Genomic DNA, 17,797 nt, shown 5'->3' on the forward strand with positions numbered 1-17,797 from the left:
ATTCTTAAATCATTATATGCAGGACAAAGAAATAGAAAGTGTAATTCATTCTCTACAGTATTACGAAATGGACAGAACCTTTGTGATTTTATAATAGATGAATATTTTCCTTGATTGATATATAAATTGCCATGCGGGTGAGCATCTTAGCCAAGTGAGGTGTATTATGCAAATATCCAAGACATTCAGATCCGACAGTGACCGACAATACATTGCCATGCCCATCAAGCAGCCATTGTGTTGCGCTGTATCAAATGAGGGAAGTAACTGAGACCCATGCGTAGGCGTTATTTACAGGACGAGAGACAGACTGACTTGTATGAGACCTGTCTCCCGATCACGTGTCGTGGGTCATCCCTGGGGGGTGGCAGGGGTGAGGGATTATCACTGCAGTATCACATCAGATAGCAGACAAGAGGAATAAGTTGTCATGGGTGTTTTGGGGGTTGGTGGGAGACAAGCTGTTCCTGGTGGGGAAGGGGGTGGCGGTGTATTATGTATTCCATAGTCAGCTCAATGCATTAAAGTCTGTGTTTGCACCAGGATAACACTTAATCATGTGTAACTATAATGATTCTTTGAAATCGGATGATTCGTCTGATGAAGTTTTATTTAAACGTTGGTACCATGGTTATGTTTGTGTGAGTGAGTGATTATGGTTTTACACCACTTTTAGCAATATTCCAGCAATATCACAGCAGGGGACACCAGAAATGGGCTTCACACATTGTACTTATGTTGGGAATCGAACCTGGGTCTTCGGTGAGATGAGCGAACGCTTTAACCACTCAGCTACCCCACCATCCCATGTTGTCTTTCAAGTAACGCCCCCAACTTTGTGCTTGTTCATCTTTTGAAGTCAGATTTCAGAGCCATGCAAACAAACTGGGGCAGCTCTTTAGCCCAAGGAACATACCAGGAGTGAAAACAAGAGTTTTCCAGATTGATATTTGCTTTTAACTGAACCTACTCAGTGGCCATGTTTCATCATCTGTATGCCTGTAGCCCACCAGTTTTGTCTTATCACTTGATGCTTGGATTATTTAGTCAGTTCAGTGGTGATGTTAGTATTTTCTATCTTTTATTGAAAATGATCTGCTCAAAAAATGGTTTGTATCTGATGTTCATTGAGAAGAGACATTTAAAAATCAGAATATTACATAGTGATTTCTATATTCAGACTTGTCTAACAGTAATTAGATTAGATAAGATTTTTAGGGGTTTTAAAAAAAAAGTCCACAAACCATCTGGTGGGGCAGTTTACAAAACTTATACAAGCTGGTACTAACAAGCCAATCTTTATAACTTTAGATTCCACAAAGCTTAAGCAGACCGAATCCTGAATTCAGCAAAGTGGCGACTTTTAAGAAACATTTGAATTGATTCAGAGCTTGCAAGAAGGTTAAATATAAATAGTATCTTCAGCTTTTTGTAAAACTGTTACGAATGACGGGAAAAAAAGCATGTAAAATTTTATTACAGAAGCAGTTGTGTTGTGTAATAACTATCAGTATACAGTCCATTTGTAATATTTCTATGTTATGGAATCGTTTTCATACCTCTGTGTATTTGAATGCCAAATCAGTGCTGTACATATCAGGAAGTACACGGAAAACCCATTAGCCTCACAGACTGCAGTGTGTAATTAGGGAAATACCTGTGTACCTACCTGTAACAACACTGCTGCGATCACAGACCCTGTGGTCGGAGGAGTTGTATACGTGGGAGAAGGGTGTATGTGTGGTAGACACGTGTGTATTGTATAGGATCCACCAATATGTCAGATGGTCTTCTTGGGACATGTGAAGGGTAGAATAACAATTATAACTCCCTACTACGTGGTGGTTATAGCATAGCCCAAGTCTGAGTGGTTACGGTTAATTTTCAGTAGGTCCTTGAATGGTATTGTGATCATGCATGACATGCATATTTATTTATTTATTCATTCATTCATTCATTCATTCATTCATTCATTCATTCATTCATTCATTCATTCATTCATTCATTCATTCATTCATTCATTCATTTATTTATGAAGAAGTAAGATATATATTTTTGAAATTCAATCAAATTATTATTTGACATAAATAGTCTAAGAACAAATGATTGGAGAATAGCACCTGCTAGACAGAGACTGACAGGGAGCTCAAGAATTGATGTGAGCTACTTAATTCAAGCATCAAAAATAACTTGCATAAGGAAAAAGGTACAGCTTTAAGGACACTTCATATATGCACTCACACATCACTCATGAATATAAATGATCTATGTGTACCTATCATATTGGTAAAGTTATATCCAAATGGATTTGTAAATGGTAAAATGATCATGTTGAGTCATGACATTTGTATCGACTTGATGTTTAGCGATTACTGGTACATATAGTCACAATTGAAAGGCAAAGTTATATCTTAACTACAAATGCATTTTGGAACCGTTTTAATCTTTTACAGATTTATGTTTGTTCTTGTCTAACTGTCTTCTTCTCTTGTTGCGGGAGGAAATTGTTTTATGAGTGTATAGGTAGTTACATGGCATGATGTTGTCACGGTCAAAAGTAGAATGCTCTTGTAGTTGTACTATTTTGTATCTGGGCATTTTTTGAGAATTTATCATACTTGTCTGTTGTTTAACATCGCACCTAGCAATATTCAAGCTATATGGCAGCGATCTGTAAATGCTCAAGTCTGGACCAGACAATCCTGTGATCAACAACATAAGCATCAATATACGCAATTGGGATACGATGACATGTGTCAACCAAGTCAACAAGTCTGACCACCCGATCTCATTAGTGGCCTCTTACGACAAGCATGGGTTACTGAAGACCAAATTCATCAAGACATTTTTCTACATGAATTACACAGCAAAGTAGTTCGATAAATTACACCTGTGAAGATCCAGGTTGCAATTGGTTATCAACAACCCATGCTTGTCCTTAGAGAGTCTGTGTCACAGGCCCTAAACCACAGTAATTTCCCTTTACCCAGCCCTCCCTGCAATGCTAAAGCCGTAAAGAATCTTCCAACTCACTAGGGCTCCTGTTTAATTTAAATTGGTTTATTTGTTTATATCAATATTATATATATTCAGGGACTAAGCGTTTGTCTAGTCCTAAGACAATGTCTTGATGTAAGTCTATGTGATAACTTATCGACGAAGAATAAAAGTACAAGTAGCCGGTTTAGTGATAGAGTGATGCTAAGAGTTATCTTCCTTTTTGCAGATGTCGTGGGTCAGTCTCGGCGACAACGTCAGTGCGAGCAAGGCAGCTGCTACCCCGCCACAGGAGATCTTCTGATTGGTCGAGGAAAGCAACTTAAAGCATCATCCACGTGCGGTTTGAACAAACCGGAGAGATATTGTGTTGTGTCATATCTAGAAAAGCGGACAAAGTGCTTTCAGTGCGAGTCGCAAGATCCATGGCAGTCGAAAGTACATGAAAACAGCCACCGGATCGAGAACATTGTCTCGTCATTCAAAGACAGACGAGATCGGTGGTGGCAGGCTGAAAATGGTGTTGAGAATGTTTCAATTCAGCTGGATCTTGAAGCAGAGTTTCATTTTACTCATTTGATTATGACATTTAAAACATTCAGGCCAAAGGCTATGTTTATAGAAAGGTCATATGATTTTGGTAAAACTTGGAAAGTGTATCGTTATTTTGCTCAGAGCTGTCGCAAATCTTTCCCTGGAATTCCAAGAGGACCCGTGCGGTCAATGACTGATGTTATTTGTCAGACAAAATACTCAGCGGAAACACCGTCAACTCAGGGAGAGGTAAGTGTTTGTGTTGAGTCAGACTGTCACCGCGTGGCAGGATCTGCTTCTGAGAGTCACAACGATTATAACCCTTGGTTTATGGATGTATTCTGGGTTAGCAAGATAATCAGTAACCTGTATTGTGTTTTAAGAAGTCTCTAAATCCGTCAGGAGGTTTGGATGACTGCATGACATCTACCACATGGTCTAGAAAGTTGCTCATGATATTAATCACTGGTTTGTTAGGTTCTTTTCCTGTGGGGGTGGTTGGGTAGCCTAGTGGTTAAAGCGTTCTCTCGTCATACCGAATACTGGGTTTGAATCCTCACGTGGGTACTATGTGTCAAGCCCATTTCTGGTGTCCTGTGATATTGCTGGAATATTGCTGAAAGCGACGTAAAACCATACTCCCTGACTCTTTTCCTGTGTTCATTGGTTTCACCAGGTAGTAAAGAGCTGCAATCCTCGGCATAAGAATAGGTCCCCAGATTCCATACTGGTTGTAGGAGACCAAATGCATCAGTCTGTCAGGCTCAGAACCATTGTTAATGTCATCAAACTATGATTGATGCTCACTATCTCGACCATTGGATTGTTTGGTCTAGACTCGGTTATTTACATGCTGTCATCCTATAGTTGCTATATTGTTCAGTGAAGCCCATTTCTGGTGTCCCCCGCCGTGATATTGCTGGAATATTGCTAAAAGCGGCGTACAACCAAACTCACTCATTTGTTCCCAGACACAGTGGTGTGACTGTTTGGCAGTGAACGTGTCTCTCTCATGCTTTTATTGTAACTACTTTTTTTCCCAGGTCATTTTCCGTGTGTTGCCGCCATTCATTCCCATCAAGGACCCATACAGCGAACAGGTGCAGGATCTGCTCAAACTCACCAACTTGAGAGTAAACTTCACGGAACTCCACACGTTAGGTGAGCTTCATAACCATGTTGACATACCTGCTTGAATGAAGTTCTTAACCGTCTTCACTATACTTGCATATATAGTGCGTTTGGCTCAAAAGCGGACCGATGAATTGCAATCTTACTCGAAAACTAATAAACATATAATACTCAATGAAACGCTGATCATAATCAAAACATCAGACCAACTCTGTGATTTGTGTGCAGAATTTAGGTCCTAAAATTAGAAAAGTTGTTTAACAAACTATCATTAAAATATTGACACAGTGAGGGAGGAGTGCAAAGAAAGGGACAGCCAGATGTGCGAGAAAAGATGGCGATGGCACAGCACAGGTTAATGAATCATTAACTTTGTCGGCACTTGTGCACGTGCTTCTCTAACACCTGGCTGTTAGAGACTCACTCTGCTTGTCTGACTCAGTGTAACATTGTTTTGTGAAAACCCGTGACATGGCCTGGCTGTCTCGGAGGCCATGCAGCTGGTAAATCCATCAGCTGCTGGTGGAAACATGACAGTATATGGAAACCATTGAAGGAATTTAGAGGAAAACAGTAATTAATGCATGCTTGTTTGTTGATAAGAAAACATTTGAGAATGTAGAGATAAGTATCGTGTTGCTGTTGGTGCACATGTATTCTTCTCCAACCATGTGTGGATAAATTACATTCAGCTGTTAATAATACACTTCAGAAAACTTGTTTCATTTGATCTATTTTTCTGTAGATATATGCATGTAAACATGAGCAGGCTAGAAAGCAGGTTTCGATATCAGGGAGGTTTTAGCTTGCAATATTCCACTGTTTAATGAAAAAAGAAAATGAAATATGTGTGATTTTAAACCAAGTGGGTCAATTCTATTTTCCTAGCTCTTAGTATTAATTTTCCTCATTTGCATTTTAGTCAGCAGTTGAAGTTATTTTTCCTTTCCTGTGTGGTCACTATGTGGTATACGTTCACGGGGAAGGTGTAAATGTTTATTTATTTTCAACACTTTCCTTGTTATTCCCCGGACACCAGAAACTTGAGGATATTCTCAATCCAGGTTGTTAGATGGTGCCTTCTAACTCAAGAGAAGTGAGTGATGGTATTTTGACAACTTTCAGCCTTTCTGTTTCCATGGGAACAACTTTATTCTCAATTTGGTTGTCTGCCAATTCAATGGAAAGAAATGTCTTTCTTTCCATGGCAACAACTTCTCACTCCAAAAGATCAGGGACTCCTTTCACGAAACAACCTTTACTAAGGTTAACCTGAAATCCATTCTTTAACATTGCTCTAAGGTTACCTTAGTGACTTACGATCACCTTTGTGCTTTGTAAAAGGAGGCCTTGGTCCAGACAGTCCTGTGATTGATATTGAGCAATTATCCATGGAGTAGACAAGTATGAAATGCCATTAATTTTTAGCAATGTCTTCAAAAGAAATACCTACCTACGGAAAGTACACATAACCATACATTAGTGCTTTGTGAAAGGAGGCCCTGGTTGTCAGCTGATCATGTCACCTGGGGCTTTTTGCAGTTAACATTTTTCTTGTCATTTTTTATATACAGGTTTTATTGAATAACTATATGTCAGGGTAGAGACTGCGATCTGGTAGAATCGGAGATTCTACCAATAGAGATTGCAATCGGAGTCTCTACCAGTAGGGACTGCGATCGGAGTCTCTACTTGTAGAATCTCCAATCCTACTAGTAGAGATTGTATTCGTAGTCTCTACTGGTTGAATCGGAGATTCTACCAGTACATTTTCCAATTCAACTGGTAGAAACTCCGATCCCACTAGTAGAGGCTGCAATCGTCTTCAACTGGTAGAAACTCGAGTGATCTGTGGGTAAACAACAAAGACACTTTTTCTGAACAGTACTATGCATTTTATTCAGATATAACACTAGACTATTTCCACTTCTACATATATATTAAGCAGTTAACTGGCAAACATTAAACTTAGTAGTTTTAAACAACAATAAATTACAATATGTACTCAAACTTAAACTAAAGTAAAGGTCGAGCATTGCCTCAACAATGACACGAGCTTATAAATTCCCCACCAGGTCATTACCCCATCTGAAATATCCCCACCTGGTCATTTCCCCACCTCTTTGGAAAGCAGTGTTTTTATAACAATTACTGATCATAAGTTTTGAAATACATCTGAATGAACTTCCTACTTTTAACTGAGACTTTGATAACAAACATTTAAAACACCTCACTGTAAACAATATCAAAATAAAAAATACAAATGGTTTGTAACACTGTATTTACATCATGAGACCAAGATGCCAAATTTGGACTCCACTCAAAAAACATAAACAAAATACCTTACTCCAAAACAGACTTAACAAATAAAGTTAACAAGATAACAATAAATAAGTTCAAATATAACTGGCAAATAAAAGGAAAACATTATCCCCACTTATTATACTTGCTTGCATAGCTTGCACTTGCTTGCATAGGTTATTCCATATAATCGTAGTCTCTACCAGTAGAGACTACGATTGCTATCTCTACTAGTAGGATCGGAGATTCTACCAGTAGAGACTCCGATCGCAATCTCTACTGGTAGAATCTCCGATTCTACCAGATCGCAGTCTCTACCCTGACATATATATGATTTTCCATTAATTCTGATTTTATTGTGTTGCTAGGTGACACTCAGCTGGACAGCCGTTCAGAGATCAAGGAGAAGTATTATTACTCTGTGTTTGACATGACCGTCCGAGGGAGCTGCTCCTGCTATGGCCACGCCTCCAGATGTTTGCCGGTGCCGGGATTTGACTCACTCCCAAACATGGTATGTTGATTTCAACAGCCCTTTGCTATACGCACATTGGCATTATCAATGTTTCAACCGCCCTTTGTTGAGTGTTCATCATTAATGTTACAAAGAAAATTTGGGTCCAGAGAAAATTATTGTTATTGAAGTGTGTACATGGTATAGTGAGAAAGTTCATCTCTTTGATCATCTTGGTAAACCAATTTCCCATTTATTTATGTTACTTAACATATGATATATAATATCATGTGAAATCTATTTTTGCAAAGCAGGTTGTTCGTATTTTTAATATTATGTTATAAACTAATGCTGTCTTAATGTTGATTTTTTACGTCTAGATTTGCTTATTTTATCATATACAGTTTTTGAAAAAATTAAATGCAGATATGCAGCTCTTGTTGTAAGTTGGTTTTGGGGTAGCCTAGTGATTAACGTGTTTGAACAGCATGCCAAAAACCTGTGTTTAATTCCCTACATGGGTACAATGTTATTTACTCTCTCTTGTTGCATACCTGTGAATATACGGGTTAGAATTGATCTTCAGTAACCCATGCTTGTCGTAAGAGGTGACTAACAGGATCAGGTGGTCAGGCTCGCTGACTTGGTTGACACATGTTATCGTATCCCAATAGTGATGCTCATGCTGTTGATCACTGGATTGTCTGGTCAGACAGACAGACAGATAATACTTTATTACCTTAAAAGGAATTCGTTTTGGATCACGAAGCTCGACAAAACAAATGAATAACAACATGAAATATGAAATTATTGAAAACATAAAAAGAGAATAATATGTGCTTGAATATTATTAAATGAATAAGATGATAACTGGACATTCAACATTTGTTTAAAATTGCAATACTTTGAGGTACAAAAGACGTTCGAGCTCGTTTAGTCTTGGTGATTGGTACTGTGTAGCGGCGGCCCGAAGGTAAAACCTTATACTCTTATAGTCCAGACTAGATTATTTACAAACCACCACCCTATAGCTGGAATATTGCTGTGTGCGGCGTAAGACGAAACTCACTCTCTTGTTGCAGGTGCATGGCATGTGCGAGTGTACACACAACACCAGGGGCCTGAACTGTGAGATGTGTGACGAGTTCTACAACGATCTGCCATGGCAGCCAGCGAGGAGGAACCAGCCAAATGCTTGTGCGAGTAAGCTCACAATTACATCGGGATCGGGGCGGTGGGGTAGCCTAGTGGTTAAAGCTTTCGCTCCACACACCGAAGACCGGGGTTTGATTCCCCACATGGGTGTGAAGCCCATTTCTCGTGTTCCCTGTCTGTCATTTTACTAAATTCTATCAGGCTGATCGAAATATGTGTGAGTCATGGCATAGAGAAATGACAACTGATTCTGATTGAGTTTTGTGATTGTGCTTGGTATCATTTTTGAATGTCAAGTATTTCTTTTGATATTACACTCCATTCTCAGCATATGACATTGTGTCTGAAATCCGCACAACTGAAGTAGGTTTTGTAAGTGACTAAATTATTACAGTGCAATGGTTGTAAACAGTGTATTTAAAAAGATGTTGAATTCAGCACTTACTTCCCTTTTATTTCCCTTAGTGATCAACTTAAGCACTGAAATTCATAGAGGGTTATGTCCCTTAGTCATTTCAGGATCAGCTGATGTTTATTAGTCCGGGATTCTGTGTGACAATGATCCTGTGTCTCAGCATTATGCTCACAGTGAACTCCCTTGTTCTGTATTACATTAAGAATAACAGGCTGCATTATTGCTGAAAACGGGGCGATGGGGTTGCCTTCTGGTTAAAACATTTGCTCTACATGCCGAAGACCCAGTTTCGATTGTCCACATGGGTAAAATGTGTGCAGCCCATTTCTGGTGTCCCCCGCCCTGTTGTTGCTGGAATATTGCTAAAAGCGGTGTAAAACCATACTCAATCACTCACACTGGGCATGGTGGTGATAATCCCATTTCTTGTAATTGCTCTTGTCCGTTATTTGTCGGAGTTTTTCTGTCTAGTATTTAAACCCACCTTCATTGACAAAGATGTCTTTCTTTTTCCCAGAATGCAACTGCAACAATCATGCTGCCCAGTGTCACTTTGATCCAGCGGTGTTTGAGGCTACAGGTCGTGTCAGTGGCGGCGTCTGTGACAACTGCCAACACAACACACAAGGACGCAATTGTCAGGAGTGTAAACCCTTCTTCTTCCAAGACCCAAACAGAGACATACGGGACCCAGAGATATGTCAACGTAAGTATGACGTCTGCGACATGTGGGTGTATGCATGGCCCCGAGACAGGACCCAGAGATATGTCAACGTAAGTATGACGTCTGCTACATGTGGGTGTATGCATGGCCCAGAGACAGGACCTAGAGATATGTCAACGTAAGTATGACGTCTGCGGCATGTGGGTGTATGCATGGCCCAAAGACAGGACCCAGAGATATGTCAAAGTAAGTATGACGTCTGCGGCATGTGGGTGTATGCATGGCCCAGAGACAGGACCCAGAGATATGTCAACGTAAGTATGACGTCTGCTACATATAATGTATGGATGTCCAAAAGATATGTCAACGTAAGTATGGGCTCTCCTACATGTAGGTCTGTGGATGTCCCAGAGATATGTCAACGTAAGTATGACATCTGCTAAATGTAGGTGTATAGATGTCCCAGAAAGAGAACCTAGCGATAACATTGTTTCAGTGCCAAGAACATTTATAACATAGTACATTTATGACAAGGGTCTCGTTTACATTTATAACATTTTTCCACTGTCATTTTGCAGCATGTGACTGTGACCCAGTTGGATCCGAGCGGAATGGCGAGTGTGAGGGTCGTACAGACGAAGTGCTTGGCCTGGAGGGTGGTCGATGTCGGTGCAAGCGCCATGTCCGAGGGTCACGATGTGACCAGTGTGTGGAGAACTACTGGAACCTTCAGACAGACAACCCACTCGGCTGTGATGGTAGGTACAACTTTGTTGTTTTCAAGGTGTTTACATTAAAATTGGTCAGCTAACAACAGTAGAGTAAACTATAAAAGACATATATGAAAACTGAAATGCCACTGATAACTGTAGAGATAACCCATGAAGATTTGGGTTAGAATGGGTCTTCAGTAACCCATGCTTCATGTTTGAAATAAGAGGTGACAAACGGGATCAGGTGGTCAGGCTTGCTGACTCTGTTGACACGTCATCGAATCTGAATTGCATAGATCGATGTGCAGCCATATAGCTGGAATATTGCCGAGTGTGGCATTAAACAGTAAACAGCCAAACAATAAGGTGTTTACATATCGCAATATAATATGGTGTTTACATATCACAATATAATACGGTGTTTACATATCGCAATATAATACGGTGTTTACATATCGCAATATAATAAGGTGTTTACATGTCGCAATATAATAAGGTGTTTACATATCGCAATATAATAAGGTGTTTACATATCGCAATATAATAAGGTGTTTACATATCGCAATATAATAAGGTGTTTACATATCGCAATATGCTTTTCAAACGATACGTATTGCAATATTTTTTCTGAGAACGGTATATTGGCTGAAGAACATATATGACGTTTTTGTTATTATCTTTATGGTTTCAATTAAAATCTACACAGACTCTCATTCACAACAGATGTTTTCCTTCGTTACTCCATGACAAAACAGCAAACTGTAACAGTATATATTGTATAAAAAGACAATAGAATCACTGACTATGCAACCTAATTTTGAGGTTGTTGTTATCAGAACCATAACATGTATGTTTAGGGACTTATAATGTAGAAAATAGGATCAACATGTACAATTAGTCTCACTCACTGTCAAGCACTTAAGTTCCCAATATATCGCAGTACGTATTGCAATATGGCTACCTGAATCGCAATATATTGCAATACAAATTATTTGCCAATACACAGCATAATAATTATTATGAACAGGCAGCTGCTTCCTGTTGAAATACAGTAATTGATACAAATTGACTTTTTTCAGCCTGTTCGTGTAACCCTCTGGGAACGCTGGGAGACTTTGGTTGTGACCAGTACACTGGCCTCTGTCTGTGTAAGAGATACGTCACTGGACAGAACTGTGATGAGTGCCACGTGAGTATTCAATAGGGGTGACTATTGAGGGGGAAACAACTATTGCGATAGCTGTAGTCTGTTGTGACCAACTATTGCAATACTATTGCAATAGGGTTTTTTTCGCCTTGAATCGAGTGTCGAGAAGTCATTTCCCAAATGAATGTATAGTTTATATTAAATAAAAACAAGTTGAAGTAGTTTCAGTCTCTGTTAAGAACTTGCAAGAAAATTCAAACACAGATCAACATAAACTTATTGTTATTCCCAATTTCAAACTCCGAGTCGCATGCCGTGTTTGCCGCCATGTTTGGTAACAGGGGCTGATAACTCTAAATTAAAGTGAACAAATCTGGTACTTTCTGTATTTTGCACTGCACATTTAACAGAGGTCAATTAGTAAACTATCGATAGTCACACCTACTATTGATGCATTGATAGTTTTTCATTTCTACCAAGGATTAATTGCTATGGGAGACTCAACTATTGCAGTCCATCGATAATTCGATGCATCGTTACAGCACTAGTATTCGAGGCCGAAACAGATGGTTCTTGTATTTTTATCAAGCTCACAGGCTGCCAAAATGGGATAGGTTGCGGAGTGGTTGAGGTGTTCGCTTGCTATGCCAATTTCCTGATTTTATTCCCCAGTGAGAACAGTGTGTTAAGTCAGTCCTTGATGCAACTGCAAGTTTTGTTTTGAAGGTGGATGTTAAGAATCCTGGTTCTGAGTGGAACCATGTCTTTGCCTTTGATTTTCAAATTGTTGAAATCACTTATTCAATATATATGATAGGTTGTTTTTCTTTAATCATGATGAAACAAAACAATGTCTAAAAGACACCAGTGCAGGCAGATTGTATGCCTCTCTGACTAAGATATTAGACATTCAGCATGAAATTAGTCTGGTCTTTCTGGAGCTGTCTAAATTGACTGGAAAACTACACAATTTCAGCCCTACACTCTTTGGGATTTTTTATTTATTTGAAGGGGGCAGTCAGGTAGCATTGTGGTTAAAGTGTTCGCTTGCCACGCCGAAGACCCGGGTTCAATTCCCTACATGAGTACAATGTGTGAAACCTATTTCTGGTGTCCCCAGCCGTGATATTGCTGGAATATAGCTAAAAGGGGCGCAAAGCCATACTCATTATTTAAATTAAGAGGTAGAGATGAGTGAGTGAGGGAGTGATGGTTTTATGCCCCTTATAGTAATATTCCAGCAGTATAAATCTACATAGAAATTTTTAGGTTTATATTAAATTGACATCAGTTACAACATTTTTCCGATTGAGCACAATTTCAGTGATTTTGTGATGTTAATATGAACATCTAAGATTTACTGTTTACTGTCGTAGATTTTTTATTTATGTAGTTTCTCATAACCCAGATGTGTCACTCTTACAGCGAGGCTTCTACGGTCTGAGTGATGGCCCTTATGGATGTGAAGCTTGCAACTGTGACATAGGTGGCGCTCTCAGCGAGTCATGTGATCAGTATTCGGGACAGTGCACCTGTCGGCCAAACATCATCGGCAAACACTGCAAGCAGGTGAATCCAGGCTACTTCTACGCTGGTTTGGATTATTACACGTACGAAGCAGAGTTTGGACGCGGCAGTGGGGTGAGTCACTTATATAACTCCTTGATCCATAGATATCTTTCATTGTGGAAGTGGGTGAAAATACATAGAGGATATTATATGGGTGCCCATGTCATACTACGTTTACGACACAGGTGCCTAAATGTTGTTAATTCCCAAGCGAGAGCGGGGGATATACCGATATTTAGGCACCAGTATCATAAACATAGTATGATATGGGCATGAATATGATATTCTGTTTATTACCGAAGTGGTCAAATAGAGGAAAAGAAACCCACATCTACTTTCAAACATAGGCTGGCTACCTGTCCTCGCTGCATGTAGAACGCAACATCACAGAAGACACGTGACGTCATTGCATTGTTCATAATGTCACGTCACCATGACAAAGTGATATTTTACCCTAGGGCATCGCTTGGAAAATATGAGCCCCGATATTTTCGCCCTCGTAGGTAATAAATTTTAATATCTTTACACACGTTGCAAATGTAGGTTTCAGAATCACAGCTTAATTATGAAAGAACTTTAGTTTCACAATAACAGCAGGTGTGTCAGGACAAAGCAGACGTTCTGTCTGGCAGTGATTGTCAATCTGTTAAATGCCAGATCTGAATATCAACTCGCATATTATGGACCCGCAAAAATCTGGGTTAGGTGCCTGTCCTATGAGGCAACAATAGGAATCGGTTTGTCAGGCTCGTTGACTGGCTGACACATGTCATCGTATCCCGATTGCGTAGATCGGTGCTCGTGGTATTGATCACTGGATTGTCTGGACTCGGTTAGACCACCTCCATTTAGCTGAAATATTGCTGAGTTCTGTGTTAAACAACAACAAAGAAACATGGCTCATGGAGCCATCAACTGAAGGACTGCACACAGGGTCATCAGGTGAACGAATGTGCTTACACCATCCCATAATCACAAATACAACTTGATTGGTTGTGAGGATTTTAAAAGCTGCCGTTAATTTTGTAGGGATTTAACATTCTTTTAAATGAAATGTACCTTCAGCTGTCATAACTTTGAAATGAATATTTGTGCAGAATGCTCGAGTGTACATCCGGGAACCAATCCCAGGTGGTCCTTCGTACTGGACAGGACCAGGCTACATGAGGGTGATGGAGGGCGACAGCATCGAGTTCACCGTCAGTGACATCAGCTTCCCCACCTACTACGACATCATCCTCAGATATGACCCAAGGGTAAGACGTTCTTCCTTTTATGGGGGAAAAAGGTTTGCCATAACATGTTTACAATAAACTTAAGTTATTACGAACTGTAAGAGACCACTAATCTTTGTTGTAACGTAATTCGATATACGCATTCCAGATAGAATATACAGCAAGTAGCAGAGAAGAAGAAAACAAGTTCTTTGTATGTCAATTCAAATGTCATCTGCATAGAAGTAATATGCTTGATCTTGAATGTGTCTTTAGTCTTTTCATAAACTAGAACTTTACTGATGGCCATTGAATTGTAATATTGTTGACATTGACTTTCAGCTCATATGAGCCTTTTTTTGCGTTTTTATTGAATATGTTTTTAGGCCTTTTGTAAATTGAAACTTTACTGAGGATTTGTAATATTCCTGACCTTGACCTTGACCTCAGATGCCAGAGATGTGGGAGGATGTTCGCGTGACAGTGGTACGACCGGACCAGGTGGACCCAGATGGTCTGTGTGCTGACTTAATCCCTCAGGATGACATCAAGTCTGTCACCATTGAACCAGGTGAGTGCACAAAGTTATTTAAAAATTGTTTTGAAAATTGACTGAACTGTATATAAAAGACGAAACCTTAAAAATTGACTGAACTGTATGTAACAGATGAGACCTTGAGTTTGTCAGACACTCTGACGTGTTGTGTTGTCATGGTAATATGGTCAGTGATTCAAAACAGCATATGACCACACTTAAACTCAAGTCAGACAAACCATTAGGCCTTCCAGTTAACCACCCAGCTCTTTCAGTAGATTCTACACTGATTGTGACAGAAAAAGGGCACACATAAAACACATATTAAACGATGGAAAATAGTGTGCCACGGTACTAGCTGGTGACCCCTCCATCATGTCTGTGTTGCTCCTAGTGTTCTGATATCATCAAGTTATGTCCCATCTATCCCAACGTGCACAGTACCAGCTGGTGACCATACCATCATGTCTGTTCTGCTCCTAGTGTTCCGATGTAATTAATTTTGGTCCTATCTATCCCTAGGTGCACAGTACCAGCTGGTGACCCCTCCATCCTGTCTGTTTTGCTCCTAGTGTTCTGATATTAATAAGTAATGTCCCATCTATCCCAACGTGCACAGTACCAGCTGGTGACCCCTCCATCCTGTCTGTTTTGCTCCTAGTGTTCTGATATCAATAAGTAATGTCCCATCTATCCCTAGGTGCACGGTACCAGCTGGTGACCCCTCCATCCTGTCTGGAAAGCGGCAAGACGTACACCATCAGACTGGACTTCCAGCGGTACAAGCAAGGCCAGCAGACACCAGACGCAACCATGTTTGTTGACTCTGTGAGTGGTTTACTTGTGTCTGGCTGTGATGTAACTGTGATATTGATTAACTTTTGTTGAGATACAGGTGTAATGTTATTGCAAGACGTCTAGCTGTGATGATGTCTAGTATAGCTGTTATGTTGCTGAGAGGTCCGCGCCACTCACTCACCCAACATTGTTTATGTTTCCAGTTGATGCTGGTCCCCAACACCGACGCCATCCCGATCTTCCAGATCCCCGGACTTCACGAGTACATGAAGAACGACTTCCTGCGCAACCGATGTCGTCAGCTGCAGTTCAACTCCATCCAGCCAGAAATGCCAGACGTCTGCAAGGGCCACATCTTCAGCATCTCCTCTGTGCTCCACAATGGAGCCATCGGTCAGTGGATTTCACTCACATCAGCTGAATATGGTTTCAATACAAACAATTTTTGAACATGTAGTAACTCTGCAGATTCTAGCTGTTGCATGGACATGGTGGAATATATTCTGTTCAGGTTTTTATGAACATAATGCTGCTAATGTTTTTTTCTTTGCATTCTGACTATGGTGTCCATTGTGCTGTTTCCTAGCAGTTTCAAAAGCTCGGGGCAGTCAGTCAGGGTAAGGGGCAAGTGGTCAAAGCGGTCAAAGCGTTCACGCCGAAGACCCGGGTTCAATTCCCCACATGGGTACAATGTGTGAAGCCTATTTCTGGTGTCCCCAGCCATGATATTGCTGGAATATTGCTAGAATATTGCTAAAAGCGATGTAAATCTAAACTCACTCACTCACTCTGATATAAACTTTCACCAGATACAATTCAACCAAGCGTCCCCTGGTATTGAAGTTGTAAATCCTGTGGACTTCTGTTTACGACCCAAACCCAAGAACTGAGGGTGACAAAGTTTGATATATGTCCATGTGTACCCCTGGGGCGGTAGGGTAGCCTAGTGGTTAAAGCTCGTCATGCCGAAGCCCCGGGTTCGATTCCCCACATGGGTACAATCTCTTAAGCCCATTTCTGATGTCCCCCGCTGTGATATTGCTGGAATATTGGTAAAAGTGGCGTAAAACTAAACTCTCCCACTAATATATGTCCATTTGTGTTTATGCGTACAGACTGTGACTGTGACCCAACTGGTTCCTCGAGTCGTGAGTGTAACCCTGAGGGGGGTCAATGCCCCTGCAAGCCCAATGTGGTTGGAAGGAGATGTGACCAGTGCGCACCTGGGACGTACGGCTTTGGGCCCAACGGATGTACAGGTGAGCTTCTGATCTCGGTCAGTAAAAATGAGCTGCATCAGCAAAATTGTCCCTACAGATTCGTGAGCGATGTCTATGATACAGTGAGCGATGTTTTGTTTTTTTCACTTTTAGGAATCTTTAAAAACAGATGCTGTCCTTTATGACTTAGGAAAATACTTAAGAGTTCTACATGAATAGTGTTGGCATCTGGAATCTGTTTTTTGTACATTGGTGACTCTTTTATTAACAGCAACAGCAGCAAAAAGCTCTCTGATTTAAACTAATAATGTAGATAACAGATCTATCCAAAACCCAGATATATAGTCAGTGTAATTTATTAGTGTTACACAGCACTTGCTGTTAAACTAGACTGTGTATTTTCACTTCTGCTATGATACGTTCCCTGGAAGAGGTTCATGACGTTTCCATTATTAGTAATGGGTAAAGCCTAGTGGTGAAAGTACCTGCTCGTCACACCAAAGGCCCAGGTTCAATTCCAATCATGGGTACAAAGTGTGAAACCCATTTCTGGTGTCCCCGGATGTGATATTGCTGGAATATTGCTTAAACCATAATACCTCACTCACTCACACACTCACTCAATTTTCTGCCACCAGCGTGTAACTGCCACAATATTGGCGCCAGAGACAACTTCTGTAATGAGCAGTCTGGCCAGTGTCGTGTATACAGAACGCCTACGGACGTGCCTGTGACAGTTGCCGCGTTGGGTTCTGGGGCTTCCCCCAGTGTCGGCAGTGTCAGTGTAACGGCAACGCCGACACCTGTGATAACCTTGATGGTCGCTGTATCGGATGCCGCAACTTCACCGGCGGACAGTACTGCGACAGGTATGAGAACATGTGCTATTCTTGGATAAATGTTGTTTGATGTTTTCATGGTTTAGTGGAACTGGTGTTCGTCCAGTTCGC

At 40.5% G+C, this 17,797-nt stretch overlaps 1 protein-coding gene across 1 annotated transcript in view; it reads left to right on the forward strand.

Moving 5' to 3' along the window:
- LOC124276573 (laminin subunit beta-1-like) overlaps positions 1–17,797 on the forward strand; it is a 73,317-nt gene that overhangs the window by 32,679 nt on the left and 22,841 nt on the right. Inside the window, 15 exon segments of the mRNA XM_046712220.1 lie at positions 3,227–3,780; positions 4,575–4,692; positions 7,332–7,477; positions 8,500–8,620; positions 9,505–9,693; positions 10,230–10,409; positions 11,444–11,553; positions 12,937–13,152; positions 14,178–14,336; positions 14,745–14,865; positions 15,530–15,657; positions 15,831–16,020; positions 16,743–16,886; positions 17,486–17,545; positions 17,548–17,716. Coding sequence (XP_046568176.1) covers positions 3,227–3,780; positions 4,575–4,692; positions 7,332–7,477; positions 8,500–8,620; positions 9,505–9,693; positions 10,230–10,409; positions 11,444–11,553; positions 12,937–13,152; positions 14,178–14,336; positions 14,745–14,865; positions 15,530–15,657; positions 15,831–16,020; positions 16,743–16,886; positions 17,486–17,545; positions 17,548–17,716 — 2,605 coding nt within the window.

Source organism: Haliotis rubra, unplaced genomic scaffold, assembly GCF_003918875.1.
Source record: "Haliotis rubra isolate DU_JTF1 unplaced genomic scaffold, ASM391887v1 Scf21, whole genome shotgun sequence".
Lineage (NCBI taxonomy): Eukaryota > Metazoa > Mollusca > Gastropoda > Lepetellida > Haliotidae > Haliotis > Haliotis rubra.